General features: G+C 38.5%; 1 protein-coding gene across 1 annotated transcript in view; it reads left to right on the top strand.

The window, feature by feature from the left end:
- The window catches only part of PARD3B (par-3 family cell polarity regulator beta), a 1,146,588-nt gene that overhangs the window by 614,271 nt on the left and 510,411 nt on the right, over positions 1 to 21,906 (top strand). Inside the window, exons 5-8 of the mRNA XM_062190191.1 lie at positions 2,704 to 2,792; positions 13,523 to 13,609; positions 18,758 to 18,883; positions 21,023 to 21,381. Coding sequence (XP_062046175.1) covers positions 2,704 to 2,792; positions 13,523 to 13,609; positions 18,758 to 18,883; positions 21,023 to 21,381 — 661 coding nt within the window. The remainder of the gene's footprint in view (positions 1 to 2,703; positions 2,793 to 13,522; positions 13,610 to 18,757; positions 18,884 to 21,022; positions 21,382 to 21,906) is intronic.

Here is a 21,906-nt window from a genome sequence, read left to right on the forward strand (position 1 = left end):
GTACAGAGCTATAATATTTAACACTGTATAGTATGGGATTGTGGATAAACATATAGATCAAAGGAATAGAATTCAAGAGCACAGAAAAAAACTCTTACATTTTTGACCAGTTTATTTTTTTACAAGGTGTCAAGATAGTAGAATGGGAAAAGAATAATCTTTTCAACAAATCATTCTTGCATACCTTGATATCAACATTCAAAAAAATGAATTTGGACCCCCGACCTTACATCATAGGTAGAAATGAACTCAAAATGATAATAGACCTAAATGGTTAAGAACTAATAGTAGGCCGACACCGTGGAGTAGTGGGCAAAACCACCACTTGCAGTGTCAGCATCCCATATGGGCACTGGTTCAAGACTCAGCTGCTCCACTTCCAATCCAGCTCTCTTGTGTGGCCTGTGAAAGCAGTGGGAGATGACTCAAGTGCTTGGGACCCTAAACCCACGTGGGAGACCCAGAAGAAGCTCCTGGCTCCTGACTTCAGATTGGCCCAACTCCCGCCATTGCAGCCATTTGGGGAGTGAACCAGTGGATGGAAGTTAACTCTCTCTGCCTCTGCAGTGCTGCCTATCAAATAAACAAATCAATCTTAAATAAATAAATAAATAAAACTCTTAGGAGAAAACATAATATAAATCTATGTGACTTTGTATTATGGCAATGTTTCTTAGATCCAATACCAAAAAGCACAAACAAGAAAATAAAAGTGAATTGGACCTCATCAAAATTAAGAATTGTTCTGCTTTAAAAGACACATCCAGGGGTCAGCGCTGTGGCCTAGCAGGTTAAGCCAACGTCTGCAGTGCTGGCATCCCATGTGAGCTCTGGCTCAAGACCCAGCTGCCCACTTCCAATCCAGCTCTCTGCTTTGGCCTGGAAAAGCAGTAGAAGATGGCCCAAGTCCTTGGGCCTCTGCACTCATGTGGGAAGGCCTGGAGGAAGCTCCTGGCTCCTTGCTTCAGATCACTGCAGCTCCGGCCATTGCGGCCACCTGGGGAGTGAACCAGCAGATGGAAGACCTCTCTCTGGCTCTCCTTCTCTCTCTGTGTAAGTCTGACTTTCAAATAAATAAATACAATTTAAATAAATAAATAAAAGATACATTCCAAAGGTCTGAGTCCTCTTTCTGGGTGATGACAATGTTCCAACAGTAGATAGGGGTATACAGTGAGTATACTAAGAAATAGTGAATTATACTTTAATTATACTTTTTAAAAGGATGAATTTTATGTTATATGAATTATATCCCAATAAGTCTGTTGTTAACAAAAATTAATGTACCTTAAAGCTCCACTCAGGAGGATTGCTGCTGCAGACCCCATGATGTCCCTACATTTTGACTACAATCCCTTGAGAAATCCTTGAACTTCCCAGCCAAGCACTTGTAGGTCTCTGATTCACAGAAACCAGGGAAAACAATAAATGTTTCTATCTACTACGATTGAGGTGATATATTATGGAGTATTAGAAAACTAGTTCAATGACTTCTGTGTGTTGTGCCCTTGACATACGGAAAAGTAGATGCACGTTTATGTCTGGGTGAGACGTAGATAAGAAAGTTAATGATTATGGTATAAACCAGGTCATCAAGTATCTTGACATTTGTGATAATCACAGCTTCCAATATTTTAAAAATTTATCCATTTAAGTAGTTTTGTAATGTGTCCAATACTGGGCTAAAAGCAAAAGACTTTTTTATTTTCTTTTAAACTCAATTCGCTACAACAAAATGCTTCAGCTCTGGCTGTGTCTTGTTTTCTTCAGGATGTTATCCTGAGTCTCTCATGTCTAACCTCTTCAGCCCGTGTATTGCCTTCCTTTTTTGTTGAAATGAAGCCTTCAGCTCCACAAACGCTCAGTTTATAGGTGTGTTTTCGATCGTGGCTCCTTCTCTATGTGGGTCATTGTTTCAGTGGCACTGGAGTCATGAATACCAATTTACTTGTGATTCTGCTTCTGACGAGTGGGGAATGCACAGAACTGCCCTATTAAAGGAGAAGCATGCTTTCTAGAACCTAGACTCTCCCATCCTCTACTTCTCTGGGTAATGTCTAACTCAGCTTTGCCTCTCTCCTGGAGTACAAGACCTCTTCGACCCTCATGTCTCTCTGTAGGGGAAGAGTGCTTACCATGTTAGAAAGTATTAGAGTCTCTCTTTGGTAAAGATCATCTTCACAATCAAAGTCTCATGACAGAGTAAGAACTCCAGATTTCTCTTTCTGCCGTGTTATTGCTACACTGGGATGGGAGTGACTGCCAGGCAGCATTTTTTTTAATGAATTTTACTTCCTTTAAGTGTTAATATTGTGGGGTTTGCAAGCTAATGTGGTTTACTAAAGCTAATACATTGACTCCTGTCATTGGAGCCTTCCCTTTGGTACTTGCCTCACTGGTTTAAATCACTCAATCTCCAAAGCCAATGGTTGAGTAGCAGGAAGCTAACTGGAGTATTCCAAAGCTCTTAACATATTACCTTGTGTAAATGGCCCATTTGAGTATTTCAGAAACCAAACAGTAGAGAAAAGACCATTAAAAGCACTCAAAAGATTAACACCTGTTTCCAGCCTTTAAAGAAATTGGAGCATACTGTCTACACACAGAGTAAAACCATTTTCTCTCCCATGTTGAGACATTTCATTCACATTTTCAGTGCTGTCTGTGTAGCTTCTACATCTTTATGGGTCTGTTTCCCTACAGGATTCCACGCAGAGCTTAGAAGACGGAGAAATTATGAATGGTGTACAGACCGAACTGCCAATATCTCCAAAAACTAAAGATGTATCAAGGTATTTTTTTCTTAGTGATAAGAGGACGATTTTTATTTCATTTTGTTGTTTGTTTCTTTAATAGTTTGTATGTCTTCTAACTTTATGGGAAAGATCAACATAAGTAGAATGATAAAGTGGAACATGCCCCAATTCTATCATGAATTATTCTTTCCCCTTGTTTTTACATTAGATGTGAGAATTTACTGAGAAACGTACACAAAAATAATCTCCATTCTTCCTAGCACTCTTCAACAACTAGGATTCTAATTCCTTTTTCTTAATTATCTTTCAACAAAAGTTTAAAGTGAACATTTCAGAGTTCATGGTAGTTGAGTGTTTGACCTAGCTCTGTTGGTATTTTGCTTAATAATCTTGTAATCCATTAGTCAGGATTCTTCATGTGTTTAGTGAAAGGGACTCATTATTTGAAAGCAGTTTCGTTGGTGTCTCCCAATTCAGAGTGAACATCCCTAATCTGGAAATCCAAAATACTTCAAAATTTGAAACTAGTTTGAGTGCCAACATAATACCAAAAGTGGAAAATTCTGCAGTTTACCTTATGTAACTGACTATAATCAAAGTGTGGATATATTAAAAGTATTGCATAAAATTACCATTAGGTTCTATGTGTGTAAAATATTCATAAAACATAATTGAATTTTACATTTTATGGCCCCATGCCTACATTATCTCAATCACACACACATATATACATACACACACACATACCAAAATCCAAAAAATTCCAAAATATGAGATTCCTATGATCACAAACATTTATAATGATGGGTACTCAATCTATACTTCTTTTGCTTTGCACTAATTTTCAACACAATGGCTATCTAGTCACTGCCTAGGTTCAAGTCATAGCTCTGCTATTTGTTACTAATTCTGTGAACTTAGGCAAGTTGCTCACCTCTTTTCCCTTACTTTACTGTAAAATAGAAATATTATTAAAACCTTCATCATAGGTTACTATGAAGACCAAAAGAGGTAGTATGTCTAAAGCCTTTTGCATAGTGATTGCATAAGAGTAAGTCCCAATAGTATTTGCTATTGCTACTACTATTGTCATCATTATCTCTTTTATTATTGTTATTATTATTACTATCGCTAGTATTTTCGTTAAGTTTCTTCAAATTTAGCATATGGAAAATACTGTCATATTAATAGATGGTTCAGTTTGGCATTAGAAGGTGATGCTACCAAAATTGGTAGTCATTTATTCAGTCAACTTATTCCTTTCATTAAGTCAGGTTCCTAATAGATGCCAAATTTTTTGCATGAAATTAACTCTTTTATTTTGAAAAAAGTAGATGATCAGCCTTTATTACCCTATTGTGTGGACTCTCCTCAAACTTAAAATGTATAGCCATATGCCCACACTTCATCTTTATTTAGATTGTTTCTTTGATTAATGAGCTGTACAGTATTAAAATTTGTTAACTAAAATCTCCAGGGTGCTGTCTTTTGAGAAGCTTGGTAAGACTTGCTTTTGGAGTAGGAATAATGAATTGTAGTATTCTTACTCTATTTGGCTTTAATTTCATGTGTTTAATGTTAGGTTTTTGAAAAGGTGGCTAACATCTAGCCAAGTGTTCTGTGGATACTCATCATAGACTAAACAACTGTTTGATGTATGGCTGCATGAACAATTTGGCTAATCTGTTTCCAGGTATAGGGAATGGAGAAAAATAGAGTATAGGTATTTTTAGAAATTCTTTAATTATATGTCTATGTTTATTTTGATAATGATTATCAGTACAGGAATTTTGCATGAATTTTATCTCGTTTATTAAGTCCAAGTACTGAAATTCAGAGCAGTTAATTAACAGCTAGAGCCTCAGTCTTCATCGACCATTGTTGTCTATCAGCCCACTGATTCTAAAATTACCTGGTGTGTGCACCTTCCCTAAGTCCCTACTGTTTTACTTCATGCTATGTAACTAGGGCTAGATTTCATGTAGTGAGCCCAGCTAGAGGAGAAGCATGGCAGAAGTCAGTTTGAGGTCCAGTTCACAAAGTAGCATGTGTAAAAATCTGCAGCCCTTGCAGACTGTGCACTGGGAGATGATGAGAATAGTCTTAACAGCATAGAAAGCACGGTTGACCAAGGAAGGCTTGTAGATTACCATTCTAAAAGGGAATGTTGTCTCTAGTGCATGGGATGATGACAAAACAAAGAGAAATTAGGAAGCCACTTACAAGAGAGCTACATGATTTATATTCTCTGGGGCATGAAGGATCAGACATTTCATATGACTATGGGCATATTTCTGTGTAAGTGGCATTGAAGCTAAGTAAATTATTTGCAAAGTCTACTTCAAAATAGCTTGAAACTGCTTCATGCTCAAGCCTTTGTTACCTCTCAGCTAGACTGTTGCAGTAACCTGCTTTGTTATCTTGAATATCAAGTTCTCCTTATTCTGACCCCACATATTGCTACTGGATAAAAATTTCTAAACCTTAGCATTTATCAAATGATCCTAGGTCCAAACCTTTTGATTTAGATAAGTGCTAGGCTTGAACACTGGTTCGACTGCCTACTGCCTGTACAGTATTGGACTAGTTATTAACCTCTTTAGAATATTTTTGTCTCATATAAAATGAATATCATGATCACAGAGATTATTGTGAAGATTAAATGAGATATATTACAGGCCTCTGACTTAGTACAATGCAAAATGAAAGGCTGGATAAGCATGAATTGTTATAGCAATTATTCTAACTATTTGTCACTCTCCCAAATAAGACTATAAATCCTCCAAAGGGTTCCTGATATCTAATACAGGTCTTGGATTGTAATGGGGGCATATTTGTTGAGTGAATAACTAAATGAATATAGCACATTGGCCCATAAATCATAAGCACAGTGATTAACTGCTCACCCATTATTCACACAAACATCTTTATTTTAAGAAAAACAGTATAAAGGAAGTTTTCCTGTTAGTCTCATATATTTCTTGTGAGCACTACTCAATTTGCTTTGATCTTAAAAATACAACAAAGCAAGAGCTTTCTCTTGTTTCTGTTTTATTTATATTTTGAGCTTTGTGCTTTTCTTTAAATAGCAAGCAATGTTGCATTTTTGTGGCATAGCATGTTAAGCCACTGCTTGCAATGCTGGCATCCCATATTGGAGTACCAGTTTGAGTCCTGGATCCTCTGCTTCCGACCCAGCTTCCTACTAAAGTGACTGGGTAGGCGATGGAAGATGGTTCAAGGGCTTGGGACCCTGCAATCCATGCAGGAGAGCAGGACGGAGTTTCTGGCCTGACCCTGACCTGGCTGTTGTGGGTGTTTTGGGTGTGAACTAGCAGATGGAAGTTCTCTCTCTTCCTGTTGCTCTGCCTTTCAAACAAATAAACAAGCAAATAAAATCAGTATGTGCAAAAGGCCTTCCCCTCCTCCCTAATTCCTATCACATTCCTGGCTCAACTCTTATCCCTAGACTCCTGTTTCCTCAAATTAGCTCCTCCAAACAATCTTTTTTTCCAGGCTTGAAACTACTATCATATTTTTTCGTATCTTCTGTCTTCCTATGATACCATTCACTGGGAACATTATTTGCAAGCCTGTTTCATAGTATTTTGACCTGCCCCCATGTTTTCTCACTTCATTCCTCCATTGCCTTTCAGCTAGATTGTTGCAATAATTTACTGACTGTTGTCTAAGCACCAGTCTTTCCCTTGGCTTTCCTGTTTCTCATTGATCCCACATATCACTGCCAGATAAATATTCCTAAGCCACAACATTTATCACACTGCTCTTTAGTTCAGAAACCTTAGTGACCCCATTTTCTACAGAATTGAGAATTTTCTGACTCATAATTTGACATACTGTTCTAAGGTTTGATCTATCCCTTACACACCCAACCTCTTTCATGCCTCTCCTTCCCCTCCCCCACCATGTCCCTTCTGCCTCTTCCTTTTCCTTGTCCCTCTGCTTCCTTCCCTTCTCTGATCATACAGCCAAGCTGTGTGTCCACGAGCCATCAGTCCACCATGGCTCAACAGCTCAGTGCAGATGGCCACCTCTCATGAGCCTGTGCTCTCCATCCCCTTAACTGCCTTTTCTGATAAAAAACACATTTGCCCTGCAGAGTCTCACCTCAAGTGCTACCTCCTGCAGGAAGTTTCTTCTTTTCTTTTCTTTTTTTTTATAATTTTTTAAAATTTTTTTATTTTTGATTTTATTTTTTTGACAGGCAGAGTGGACAGTGAGAGAGAGACAGAGAGAAAGGTCTTCCTTTTGCTGTTGGTTCACCCTCCAATGGCCGCCGCGGTAGCGCGCTGCGGCTGGCGCACCGCGCTGATCCGGTGGCAGGAGCCAGGTGCTTATCCTGGTCTCCCATGGGGTGCAGGGCCCAAGCACTTGGGCCATCCTCCACTGCACTCCCTGGCCATAGCAGAGAGCTGGCCTGGAAGAGGGGCAACCGGGACAGGATCGGTGCCCCGACCGGGACTAGAACCCGGTGTGCCGGTGCCGCAAGGCGGAGGATTAGCCTAGTGAGCCGCGGCGCCGGCTTCTTCTTTTCTTTTCTCCTCTCTTCTTTACTTTTCTTTTAATAAAAAGATTTACTTTATTGTTTTATAGAAAAGCAGAGTAGGAGGGAGAGAAAGAAAGAAAAAATATATAGGCAGACCTTCCATCGGTGGGTGGCAGGGGCCCAATAACTTGGGCCATGTACTGCTGCTTACCAGGAGCATTAGAAGGGAGATGAATTAGAAGTGGAATAGCTACAACTCGGACTGGCACAGATGGGATTCCATTGCTGTGGCCTGAACCCTCACTGCACCACAATACTGGCCCCAAGAAGAGTCTATTGGTCCCGAGTTCCCTTCCTGATCATGCACCTTGTTCTTCTGAACCACTTCAGAAAGAGCCTTTTGTTTGAACCTAGCTTGTCAGAGAGGCTCAGAACCATGTTGTCTCCCTCAATCTTTCCTGAAGTGCAATAAATCACAATTTGAGTCCTGACTCTAACCTCTGTGAATGGTAAGATGTTGGACAAATTCTCAACCTCCTGTATGCCTCTGTTTACTTCTAAGGTAGAAGTGATGTAAATATCTACTTCATCAATTGTGAGTCATGTTATAATGACCAGAAGCCAGTTAGCACACTGCTTCCCTGAAAACAGCCTGCACTCATTGAGAATATACTGTGGGATAAGAATACTTTAAACATTTGAGGGAAAATGGATTTAAAATATGAATTCAGAAATAGGAAATCTGCACATAGATCTTCCCTAATGTGCATTTTCTGTGAGCTCTTTAAAGATTCCTTATATTACCACCCCTGTCACTCTACTGCTTTGTATTATTTTATGTTATTGTTGTAGCCCTTAGCTTCAATGGTGAACTCCTCCAGCTCAGAGTTTTTGTCTTAGTTCTCGCAGAACTTCTCTCATGGAAATGACTCAATTCCTGTTTGTTGAATTTGAAGGAATTAAGTGAATCCCACTATGATCACCAGTGAATTCTTTGTTGGGTTTTTACTGGGTACATGCATGTCAACAAGACACTTCACCACCAAGGAGAGTTCAGGGTCAGTAGCAAACCATTCTTGGAAGTTTCCCTTTGCACTCCGTCTGTCAGAAGTTACACAAGACAAACCTGTTAGCCAGCCCTGGAAGACTGACACCCAATCTCCATCCCCTGTCTGCTGGCCATACCCCCTCATCTTGTCTCTCTGCCAGCGATCTAATCATGATGAAAATGTGTCTCTTGGGCTGGCATTTTGGCTTAGCAGGTAGAACTGCTGCCTGCCATGATGGCATCCCACCCATATGGCACCATATGGGTGCCACTTTAGATCCAGCTCCCTGCTAATGCACCTGAGAAAGCAGTGTGAGATGGTCCAAGTGCTTGGTCCTCTGCACCCATGTGGGAGGATCTAAACAAAGCTCCTGTCTCCTGGCTTTGGCCTGGCTCAGCCTGAGCAGTTGCAACCATTTGGGGATTGAACCAGCAGATGGAAACTAAGATATTCTCTCTCTCTCTCTCTCTCCCCCCTCTCATTCTCCCCCCTCCCTGCCTCTCTATTTCTCTCTCTCTCTCTCCCCTATCTCTGTTTGTGTCTCCCTCTCTCTCTGTAACTCTTTCAAATAAATAATAAGTCTTAAAAAAAGAGGAAGGGTGTCCCTCAGTTCTGCAGTATTTGAGAATTGTTTTAAAGCCTCACTAAGGAAATCAATGGAGAACTGGGAAACCTGCAGTAGACAATTCCATTTTAGTCCATAAGCTTATTTGTTCCTCTGATAGTTCTAACTAGCGTGCTAAGGGCTGACAGTTACTCAATCTTTATATATGCCAGATATGTTATGTGTATTTGTTATGTTTTCTGTTTTTCACATTAAAACCAACAACTTCATTAGGGGAATTCTCAAATCTCAATGTTGTCATTGTGCAAATGAGGAAACCTACACTTTGAGTCTTGGATTTTTTTTTTCTTTTGAGACGCAGAGAGAGACACAGGGATCCCATCCTTTGGTTCACTCCCTAAATGCTCATAGTGTCTAGGGCCGGGCCAGGCCCAAATAAGAGTTGGGAATGGAAGCCAGGCCTCCCATGTGATTGACAGGAACCCTATTACCAGAGCTATTACTGCTTCTTCCCAGGGTCTGCATTAACAAGAAACTGGAATCGGGAGCCAGAGCCAGGAATTAAACCCAAGTGCTGTGACATAGGCTGCCAGCACCCTAATTCATGTTTTAACTGCTAGGTTAAACACATCTGCCCTGAGGTCTTAGTTTAAATGACTTATTGAAACACCTGACACGAAGCCAAAATCATGAATGACAAACATGAACCATGACTTCCTTCTAAAATAAAGCATCTCCCCCTCCTTGTCGTCTCTTTCCCTTGCCCCAACAACTGGTCCTTCCACTGAGACTGAGATGAGTAATCTTAAAATGTCCATTTGCCTTGTGTGAAGAAATTAGGCCTGCAGACATCTGCAGCTCCTGACCTTTTTCCTGCCTCAAGCCTCAAGCCTTCCTTCTGGATAGAAATCAATCAAAACACTGGTAGGGTAGCCATTCACAATGCCAGTCTCACTTTTAAACACTGACCCACAGCCTCACCCATAGCGTTTGTCTTAAGCTCTTAGCTCAGTATCAACTGGTTCTAGTGATCATTTGGGTCAGTATTGTCAAGTGGACCTTAGGGCAGTTAGCTTGCTTTGTGAATATCTGCTTGTTTCAGTATGTCTTAGCAAGTTGTTAAACGATAGTTATTCTGATCTTAGTGAAATAGTCTCACCTTTCTTCAGTCTATAAATTAAATCATTTTTCTTTACCTCAAGCATTTTTTTGTCTTTTTTTCTCAAGTAGTTTCCAGTCCCTTTTACTTCTTACTGCTAGAGTATTCTGTCTCATTTTACATTGTCCATTTGTAGTTCACCTTGCAGTCTGCACTGTCCTCCAAAATGTGCCTCTGTGTGTGTGTGTATGTGTGTGTGTGTCCTATTCACTAGTTTCTCAACTGTGCTCTGGAAATTTTCTTTTTTCTTTCTTTCTTTCTTTCTTTCTTTCTTTCTTTCCTTCTTTCTTTCTTTCTTTCTTTCTTTCTTTCTTTCTTTTTTGACAGGCAGAGTTAGACAGTGAGAGAGAGAGAGAAAGGTTTTCCTTCTGTTGGTTCAACCCCCAAATGGCCGCTATGGCCAGCACACTGCGCCAATTCGAAGCCAGGAGCCAAGTGCTTCCTCCTGGTCTCCCATGCGGGTGCAGGGCCCAAGCACTTGGGTCATCCTCCACTGCCTTCCTGGGCCACAGCAGAGAGCTGGACTGGAAAAGGAGCAACTGGGACAGAATCTGGCGCCCCAACTGGGTCTAGAACCTGCTGGCGCCGCAGGCGGAGGATTAGCCAAGTGAGCCACAGTGCTGGCCATGGAATTTTTCTAAGCAAATAACATTATTAGCCTCTTTTAACATCTTACTCTTATTTTATGAGGTATGTAATCAAATACTTTTGATGAGCATTACTTCATGTTTCATCTTCCACGAAGTGTAAATATTCACGGCTTTATGCAATGCTCCATCAATTGTCTAGAACACTGAGTTTTTTAAATTTTAAAATAAATAAAAATAAGTGAACTAGTCTATGAGGCATCCTTTCTCAAATGCTTTTCATTCCATCTTCAAACAAATAATAGATCATATTTTATATAAAAAACATGGTGAGACATGGTCTGTGTAAAAATGGTCTTTATTAAACAAATCTAATTTACCTTGAGTGCTTGCATGTTAGAGTCAATAAAATTGAAAGCTTTTTATGCTTTTTCATCTAGGATAGTAGTACATTTGTGATAATAATTTAGCAATTGTCAGAAATCCTTTTGGCCAAAGAATCATGACTATTGTGTGTAATGGCAGAGTAAATTTATCGAAAAAGTAGATTTTTCTAAAGTAGAAATAAACTTTAAAAACTGCATCCTTCCAAATATTTTTAGTATTTTAGTGCTATTTGTTATTTAAATTATAATTTTTTCTTTATTAAATGAGTATAAAAATACAGTTTTGATAAGTACTAAGAGTAGGTTTTAGGGGCTACTGTGTGGCAATAGTAGTTAAGAAGCCACTTGGGAGACTCACATCATGTTGTGCCATGCCTGGTGTTGAGTCCTGGTTTTGCTCCCTATTCCAGCTTCCTAATAATACAAATCCTGGGAAGCAGCCAGTGATAGTTTGGGCCCCTGTCAGCTGCATGGGAGACCTGATTGACTTCTAAGCTCCTAGTTTCAGACTGGCCCAGTCCTGGCTAGGGCAGTCATTTGGGGAGTCAACCAGTAGAGAGAATTGGTCAGTCAGTAAATACAATAACTACCTTTAAAATAAGTAAATGGATAAACATTAAGTATCAGAATTTGTTATATTTAACAGGAGGAGTTTTGAGTAGAGGTAAAGAAAGGTTTGTAAGTAGAAATAAATGAGAATCCGTAGAAGGCGCTATAACAGTTCTTCGCCGACTAAACATTTATCTTCTCAAAGCCTCCAGATTAGGGATGGGTACTATCAGCAGATGGATACTTGATCCATTATTAGAAAATATTTGTGTTATGGTTTTAGGGCAAAACTATAAAAATACATCATAAAGATATTTCAATGGCTAAAGAAGATTTTAGTCTTTGCTTTTAAAAGTCTTTAACAGTATCATAGACTTGGAATGTGAATGCTTTGGGTTTCGTCTTCCTTGAGTGCCTAAAAACGAACTGTGAATCTATAACAAGATAAAAAATATTGCTCTTTGGTCCATTAAAATGTATGCGACTTTCTTCTGGCCACCAAGACTTTATATTCAGGACTCATAATACTTACCTATGTATGACAGTCCATGTACATATAAATAGCCATGTCCTTACACATACAGAGAAGAATCATTTCACCCATGTTATTGCTCTAAGATTTGTTGTTCCTTTTATTCCAAGGCTCTGATATAACTTGCTTGACTGAACAAGTTTTACATATATCAGTAATACCTGGGCAAGACACATCTGAAATTTATTATCAAATTTGAAATTCCATCATATTCCACAAATGCTGAAAACTGATCTACTCGTTTTTGCCTTTCTTAATGATAATAGGCTTGCAAAAAAACATATTAAACATAAGCCTAATCCATTGATGAGGATATATTTAATATATTTAGTTCAGATTGCTGGTAATTTAGAGAATACTTCACGCAGAGTGAATTCATCAGGCACTTTGCTTTCTTAATGCTGTTCTCAACTTTCCAGCAAGGAGCCAAAATTTCACCATTTTCAATTTGGAGCAGAAAAGCATTTACAGCAGCTGTAGCTCTTAATTTGACATCTAGTTTCAGGTCATTTTCATGTAAATAGGAAACAATAGAGACCTGCTTACAATTTCCATAAAGGGGATGTTTGCTTCTACTTTATCATTTTCCTCAGGCAATTTTATTTTCTCTCTCTGCGATTAAAGGCACCAATAATTGTTCACAGTTATTATTTTTCATCTTTACAGAAACTTGTGAGTTCCACTCTTTATTGCCTAACAACTCCCAGTATCTTCCATATTTCAGTCATATACACGATCCATTAATGTATCTAGCTCATCCTTCCTTTAATCTGGGGTGGGTTAGGCAGGTCAGGCTTTCTATTTCTCTCTCTAATACATTTTCTCCAGGTTTTGCAATCTCTTTTTCTACCCTTAAAAAAAAAGGGGGGGGAGGTGAAAATTTGGAATTGTTCCACTGAATACAGCTGAAGGAAGTTAACATTTTGATTTATATTGCTTTGAACATGCCCAAATGTATTACCAACTGTTAAAATGTAATTCTGGGCTTTTAAAAATAAATAAGTATTTTATTTCACATCTCTTCTGAAAAAAAAAGAAAGCTTCTTTATGCTCTTTATGCTCAAGAATAGATATTTTCAGTTCTATCTATTTTATGACCTGCACTGGAATTTTCAAGTGTGTGTCATTGGGGAGAATTGCATTTTTGTGTACCTCTTTTAAAATATGTTGATGTATGCAGATTAAGTTAAGTAAGAAGTTATTTTCGTAGGTAGTCATTTCCATTTCTTCCCCTTCTAGGAGTAAAAATGAGTTTTATTTCATGGATCTTCTGAACATAGCAGCAAAGCATGTCTCCTCTGACTTGGTCTCGGCTGCTGAAGTTACAGTGGTTGACACAGTCCGGGGTGGGGAGGTGGTGGGTGACTGTTGACTGTGCCTCATCTGTTTTTTAGCAGAGTCTCATCTGCTCTTTTGCTTCTTTCTGCCCCAGTGATATGACAAGAACATTGGAGATTTCTGGGGAAGGAGGCCCCTTGGGGATACATGTAGTGCCCTTCTTTTCATCTCTGAGTGGAAGGTAAGATGTCTTTCTTGTTTCGGAAGCTCACACTAATGAAACCCTGATGAGCTCATTTTCCCGAACATTTTTCAGAAGAAGATTAAGTATGAGTATCCATTATTCAGACGGACACCTCAAAATTTACTTTTGGTGGCCAATTATATGCTGAAAACAAAATGAAATCATTTACTTCAAGGATGCAATGAAGAAGAAAAACTCACAATGTCTCCATTGACACATGATGAAGTACTTTCTTAAAGGATCCTTGACAATGATATAAACAGAATCCTTGGTGAAGATTTTAACATAATGTGAGACAAATGTTATAACTGAATTTTTAATACTCCAAAATACACTTTAATAAATGAATATAATTATTCCAGGCTGATATTTTCTGATTTTCTACAGGTATAATAATGACTGGAATAATAAATGTGCAGCATTCTAATAGCTGTATCAAAAGCTGTATGTGTAAATAATTTTAGCCATAAAAGTAAAGCATCATTACATTATTAATTTTTTCCTGGAATAAAATTTATTCAAAGATAATTTACCACATCCTTCTGGAATTTTAAAGACATTATGTTGCTAAATCCACTTGGTAAGTGGTAATTAGATTGTGTCAGCATTTTTTTTTTAAATTGACATCTAACTAGATATAAATCTTCCCATGGTGGGAATGAAGTGTGGGCTTCAGCATTAACACTGGTACTGTTTTAACAACCCTCCATAACCAGTGTTAGATATTAAGTAACTTTTCATGATGACTGCTCTGGCCCCAGATTGATATTGACAGTAGTTGTCAGAAACTTAAAAGAAAATCAGTGTCTCACTCACATGACATGATTTTAATTAATTGTCAAATTTGTTTTCTTACACACCACTGAAAAGGCAGAATACTTTATTTTAACTTAGCATATCAAAGAACCGAAAAGTCCATCGATTTTCCCAAGGTCACATAAAACTCAGGTCTTCGGACTTGTACTCACTGTATTGCAATTTCTAGAACTCAAATTTTCCCAAAGGCTATATAGTATTAATTTGTTGGCTTTGAATATTTATTCAATTCATTCTGCCATACAGTAAGAAGCACAGATTTGGTCATGATATTTTGGTTGGCATCACATTCAGCAGGTAGCCATCTGCTACCTTTAATTGCAAAGTCATCATTTTTTTTTGTTGTTTCCAAATAACATCTGATGCCAAGCTCTTGCTGGAATGAATGTTCCCTAAAATGAAATGAGCTGAAAAGCTAGCGGCTCTCATTACCTAGTTTCCTGTATGTGTTAATAAGCATGTTTATAAATGTTATGGGTTATGGCACAGGACAAACTCTGGTTGTTTTTGACAGACAGGGTGAGTATTTACTCAGTTGTCATGAGAAATTCTAATGTCGTTTGGCAGAAATGTACTGATAGAGCTTTGTGAAATATCAGAGCGGTTAAATTGCCATGTCCTTTAGTTTAATGAAGCTGGAAATAGAACACAAGATCTTCCCAATTTCCAAACAACAAGGAAATATACAGTGTGACAGTCACCATACTTCAGTTTCAATAGCTTGGAAAACGAGCTGACCCTATAGAAGAGAAATCACCTTCTCTCAGTTCAAATGAAGGAAACAGACTAGAATTTATTGATTTCCTCCCTTTTTCTTCCTGGTTCTGATTCCTAGCAAAAGCCTTGTAGAATGGTAGAAAGAGTATTGGTTGGACTTGTAGTCAGAAAAATTCTGTGTTCTTTTTTTATAACCTTGAGTAAGTCCTCTAAATTTGCCTCTTGTGAATACTTATTTTCACATCAAGGTTAATGGGATTAAATGGCTTTAAAAATGTGAAAGCTCCCTGTAAAACACACAATGGATACATGTATAAATTATCCATGTTATGATTATTTTGGCTAAAACAAAACAAGTCTGATTCAGAAATGGCATTTTATTATAATTCATGGTCAGCTGTTCAGTAACTTAGTGAAATATTTTTTTTTTTGCTATCTACTAGTATTATAGAAAGGAAATTCAATTAAAAACATTAAAAATAATCTGGAAGTGGAGACATGAGCCAATAAAAGTTAAGAAGTAATGAGTACGGGTTGAACCAGCACACTTAACTCAACCCATGTGTGTAGATGCAACCGCATACAGAGGCTGTCAGAGAAGTCTCTGACGTGGTAATTCCACATGGTTTCACTGTGTGAGCACAGGGGCTTAGTTAAGGTCAGAGTGGTAATTTAGCTCTTAATTCCCTTCCATTTATTGGCTTGTGTCATTAATTTAAATTAGAATTTACATTTAATTCTTTCTAAAACTACTGTAATTTGCTTTGTGTCTAAGATATTTTCTTTCAGAAAAATACTGCCACACCTGTTGTTTAAGTATGAAGCCTAATCTAAGCTAGAACATTCTGAGGAAAACTAATGGCTCCTGCACTAGAAAATGTCTCCAGAAATTGATTAGCTACCATAGCACAGGGGCGCTGTATGCTGGTTGTATTAGGGGCCATTGGCTTTTGTAATAAAAAGCGAAACATGGTTAAAGAAAGTACTTGCCAGAAGAAAGCAACTTAATTTCATTCCTTTGTCAAAAGTCAATATCAATTTTTAGAACTAAAAAGAGGATATCCTTTTTTTTTTTCAGTAAAGATAGCATAACCTTCCTTTCATAGTACATACAGCGAACCCAGAGAAAGAGAGAGGAAGGATGGGAAAAGAGACTGAGAAGGTAGGAGGAGGAGACATACAGGCAAAAGTGCTGAGCAGTAGAGGGGTCAATGCCGTGCGATATACGTAGTAGAAGAACAGGAGGCCAGGAAAAGGTGTTGGGACCTGAAGGATTGTAAGGAGAACAAGAACTGTTACCCGTTACGTTCTGCAGAGCTGAGGATTTCTGCATCCCTTATCCCATTAAAGCAAATTAACTGGTTAGTTTGGGCCTGTAACTCCAGTTCAGGATTAATCTTTAAATCCCACAAGTCTTGTTCCCAACTGAGACAACTACCACAGCCCACCAGTTGGGGGCAAAAAGGATAACGAAATATTGTTTTCTGAGCTTCCTCATAGAGGTCTGGATGAAATCGAACTGGAGGGGATCCATCCCGTCTGTGGAGTAGAGAGGGCAGCAGTGTTTTGTTGCCAGGGATCGAAATAATAAAATCAGTCAGTTTTGCATTTACCAAAATTACCTCTGACACATGGGTTTTACAGTTGGGCTTATTCTGTCAATAAATTTTTCATGGAAAGTTAGGTTATTTAGATCAGTGAGGTTCACATAGCGTACTCCAGCTGTAATATGCTAGCTAAATTGCAACCCAGTGGCCTGAAAGAATTAATTCATCTCCCAAAATGTGAAATTAAATCCTAGGGAGTAACATTACATGACTGATGATGTACTGAATTAAATTAAAGGAAGACTTGAATGCTTGTTAAAAAAATATCACTTACATAAACTAGTTTATAACCACATGTGAGCCTCCTAATGGATCGTGTTATTGTGAATCCACCATAACAGAAATCCAAAATGTGAACTCTTAGCGAGCTGTTTAATTTAGGGAAAAACATAACAAATTTTAATTTATTTTTTTTTACATATCAAATAATTCAATTCTTAAATATTATGTTAAGAGAGAAAGGTAACACAAAATATGTTGGAAATGAAGCCTACGACCTCCCCCACACATTTGGGCTGCTGACTCTGAGCCTTCCTGGCAGTGGGCAGTGTGACTCTACTGTTTTCCCTGCTATAGCAGCACACTCTATTCATTTCATATTTCTGCAGCAGAGAGCTGAGTATCTCTGCATGTGCCTTGTCTATTGATGTCTTCAGGTGACCTGAGCCCATGAGATGACCTGAGGCCTTGGAGGCAGAGGTTCAACATTGTGGCTGATCCTATGTGACGATTGCTTCCTCCTATACTTCCGTTATAGGATGCCCTTTGTCTATGGTTGATTTTATTATTTATGTGTAAAATGTGCTCATATTTTATTAAGATTTGAAATTTAATGGAAAGGGACTATGGAGCAGCACGCACAGCTCTTATACAAAAGAGAGTGACAACGTAGAAAAATAAGAGGCCAAGGGAAGTAGAGATGGGAATTTCTTGCTTCTTGGAGGACAGATGTGTCTACAGTTCTCACTCTGAAACACAAATAGGACACTGTCCTGCCATAAGGAGGAGAGGCTTTCAATGAGGAGCAGCTGAAAGAGATGAAAGTGTCGTTTCTCTTCCTTTTGGGTTTAGTTGTGATTTATGCAATTTGAGCGATAGCCACAAAGCCCTAAGAGCCGATCAGTGTCCTCTCTGCCTCCGGGCTCATCCTGGTTCACACTTCAGCTTTCCCACAGCCCCCTTCCCTCCTCATGTTACTGCTGTATGTAGAGTTGTGGGTGGTGAGTGCTGCACTCCAGCTCCACCAGCCTGGGGCACTGGTTGGTGAGCAAGGCCCTTTTCTGTGGCACTGGCTTCTCAGCGTGAACTCTCAAATCATATGTTGACTCTAGGCTTGTAAATGTCTCCAGGTTTTTAACTTCTGTACACTAACCCTGTCCTGAACAATTTACCTAGTCCTGGTCCTGTGTCTTTTTCTCATTTTATTCTTACTTGAACACAAAGAAAATGCTCGACACAAACTTGATTCAGTCTCCCTGACAAATGAGACTGAACTTCCCTCTAAGCTGACTCATATGACAGGAGCCTAAATATTTAAGTCTTAAAATGTACATTATTATAACAAGTACCAAGACAGAAAAAAATTACCATGAATACCCAGTGCTCTCCCATTGCCATACAAGAGGTCACCATCTTAGGGCTAACTCAGACCCACTGATTCCAGTCAACTGGGATGCCCTTCTCCAACCCCGCAGTGTTTGGTGTCCTCAACTTCACCTACAGCTGCTTTACTGTAGACAGGAGGAATGGGGTCAGACATTGTTCTCTGGCATGGTATTTATGTATATTTATATTTGTCTTGAAAGGCTTTTTATTTCTTAGTGGGTTTTTGTTTTTGTTTTTGAGAGGGGAGAGCTAAGGATTTAAATGACCATTACCTGATGAGAAAGTGTAGTTTCTTACATAAATGCATATCAGCTCTTACTTCTGAATAGTTGTGAGGAAAGAGATAATTAGCATGCCTTATTATGCAGTAGTTCTATTACAACCTAAACTTTCCATCTAGGATTCTAGGACTCTTCATCAGAGGCATCGAAGACAACAGCAGGTCCAAGAGGGAGGGGCTCTTTCATGAAAATGAATGTATTGTCAAAATCAACAATGTGGATCTCGCGGACAAAACGTTTGCTCAGTAAGCATTTTTTTCATTGTTTTGTTTACTCTGTTGATTCCTAGAATGGTTATAATCCTTGTGGAACTCACTGCCATCAAAATTGCAGGTAGAATTTTCCACCAATTCCTTTTGAGTGACCCTAGGACATCTGTTGTCAAATGTGTCTTATGTTTTAACATACTCAAAGGTGGCCCACACATGTCCCTGATGTCTCTGAGAATGTGGAACTGCAGATGGACCAAGCCTGCCTGCCTGGCTGTCTTGCTGTGGCATCGATGGATGGGTTTGTTTTTCGTGGGCAACGGGTCAGTTGGGCTGGTATTTAATGGCTCTTTCCAGACTGTTAGTTCAGCTTATTAATTAACTTACTTGACGTCAGCAGTTTTGCATCAAGTAAGAAATCTGTGAGGGATCGCTATGAAGACTCACTGAATAAAAGAAACAAATGGAAAACATTAAAATTTGAATATACTCCCTCTTTCTACTTGTGGAAATGTTATGGGAATGGCTTCTTGTGACCAAGAACTAGAAGATATAGCAGTCTGAAAGATGTGTGTGTGTGTAATATATATAATATATAATTATATTACATATTATATATTATATATAATGCAAGTTGGTACTGCAGTGGGATTCTGAATGCAGGAAATAACTATAATATTCATCTCTGCACTGTGGATATGGGTAGGTAAGGAGGTGACCAGTTATAGGTGGAGGAGAAGTAGGTGCTGCTTGCATAAGCATTAAAGAAATGAAGCATAAAAGAATCTATTTTGTTAAAATAATGAATGATAGATAAAATTATTATTAACAGTATTTTATAGACTATTGGCTGTGCTCTCTACATAGGTATGTGAAGCAGGCAAACTCATTTCTGTTTTATAGAAATAGAAACCGAGGCTCATGAAAATTCAGTATGGAGTTAGGTTGGGGTATAGAAATCAACTCCTCATTAAGCAAAAGCAACCTAAGGAAACCAAGCAGAGACGCTGGGCAGCTGTGAAATCCTCTCCCTGTGGAGAGTTAAATGCTTCGCTGAAGGGAGGGAGCTGTGACAACGCTAGGAATGACGATCAGTTATTAGTTGGTGTGACTGTGGATAACAGAGGCCTGAAAGAAAGTCAACTTAGTGAGAATTATATTTATTTTTTTTCTAATGACAAGTAAGTGCAGAGGTGGGCAGTGCACCGTGCACATGGCATCTTCTGTCACCCCTCGATCCGGCACCCTCTATCTCTCTGCTTTGCTTGCATTTCCACATGGCTGCTATTTTCAAACTGTATCATGGCCACAAGACACTTATGGGAGCATCATAAAATAATAAAAAGAAATGGGGGAAACATTTCTGCCTCTCAGTTAATCTAGCCTCTTTTAAAGAGTGTTTTGTTAACCCCTTCACTTATGTCTCATTGGCAGTAAAGGCTGGGAGCAGCCATTACAAGTCATGTCTCACCAAGAGTCCTGAGGAAAAGGCTGGGCTGGAGGATGGGGCAGGATATGTGGTACTGATTTTAAGGAAGAACTCAAAGTGCTACAGTAGAAAATCAGAAAATGCAGATCCTTTATGATAGAATAATGAAAATGGTACCGGTTGAACTGACAACCCCTGGGATGACCAGGCACAATCAAAACACCTGCCAAAATGTTCTCATGTCAGAACTGAACTTCCTGAGCACAAGCCTTGTTAGAGAGGATCTGTGTTTATAACAAATTTCTGGAAAAAAAATTAATAATCTGATTGAAAAATCTGTTTTTTTTTTTACCTAGAATTAAAGAGTTTTTTTTTTTGTATTTATTTCAGTAATCACTTTTGGTTAAATTTTCAGATTTCGAACCACTTAAAAGCTAAGGTTGGATGTTGGACAAGCTATTTAATTTCTCTGAACCTTCCCTTTGTCATTCACAAGATGGGAGCCAATTATACTTACCTAGCACAGTTGGTAGTTAGTTATGGTAGTAATGTATATGTAATATCCAGTGTAGGGACACCCAGATGCAGGTAAGAAGTGGTAATTAGTATTTGGTTAGCAAAGCCAATGTAGGTAGTGATGTTGATAATGTCTCCTATACTATGCCACTGCTTCTCTTTGCCACCTTGCTGGAGTAATTTAAAAGATGGCATTCAAGTCATTGTGTACTTGTTAATCCTCTTTCCAGGGCTCAAGATGTCTTCCGTAAGGCAATGAAAACTCCAAGTGTGCTCCTCCATGTGCTTCCACCTCAACACCGTGAGCAGTATGAAAAATCATTCATTGGACCACTTAACATTTTTGCAAACAGTGATGGTGCTTTGAGAACAAAGGTGCCTCCTCCTGCGCATTGCAAATCAGGAGTAAAGACAGCAAATCTCACAGGAACAGGCAGCTCTGAAGCAGATACATCAGCTCCCCTGCAACAAAGCAAGAGCCCTCAAGTACCCAGGCTAGGAAGAAAGCCATCCTCTCCCTCACTCTCTCCTCTCATGGGGTTTGGCAGCAAGAAAAATGCAAAGAAAATTAAGATTGACCTAAAGAAAGGTAATTATTAAATTATGCTTAATAGCATTCTATTATTGTAGCATGTAAAATTGGTTAAGAGAAATGCATTAAGGCTAATTTAGTTAATTCTCCCTTCATTTAATTGTATCAAAGAATAGATTTAAGTGTATATTTAGGTAACTTAAATTTCTTGAAATTGTGGTACTTTCTTATTCTTTTCTTCTGCAGATTATAGATTATTTGAAGCAAGAAAATAATGAAGACATGTTGGGGACTGGAAAGAATCATTGCAAACTTGATAGAAACAGAGCAATATTGTGTTACAACTTAATACTAAATACACATTGCAATTCAGCCATCCTTGTTTTGAACGCAGTTTGTGATTTTGATGCATTCTTTAAGCCAAGTCCAAATAACATATTGTTTCTCATTATCTAAAACAGTTTTATATAAGTAAAGAGTTTACTATCCAGAAACCAAATATTTAATAATTATTAATTTTGTTGATTTAACATTACAAACATTCTTTTGAAAGTCACCTAGTTTCAAAGTATGTATAACCTT

Source organism: Lepus europaeus, chromosome 1, assembly GCF_033115175.1.
Source record: "Lepus europaeus isolate LE1 chromosome 1, mLepTim1.pri, whole genome shotgun sequence".
Taxonomy (NCBI): domain Eukaryota; kingdom Metazoa; phylum Chordata; class Mammalia; order Lagomorpha; family Leporidae; genus Lepus; species Lepus europaeus.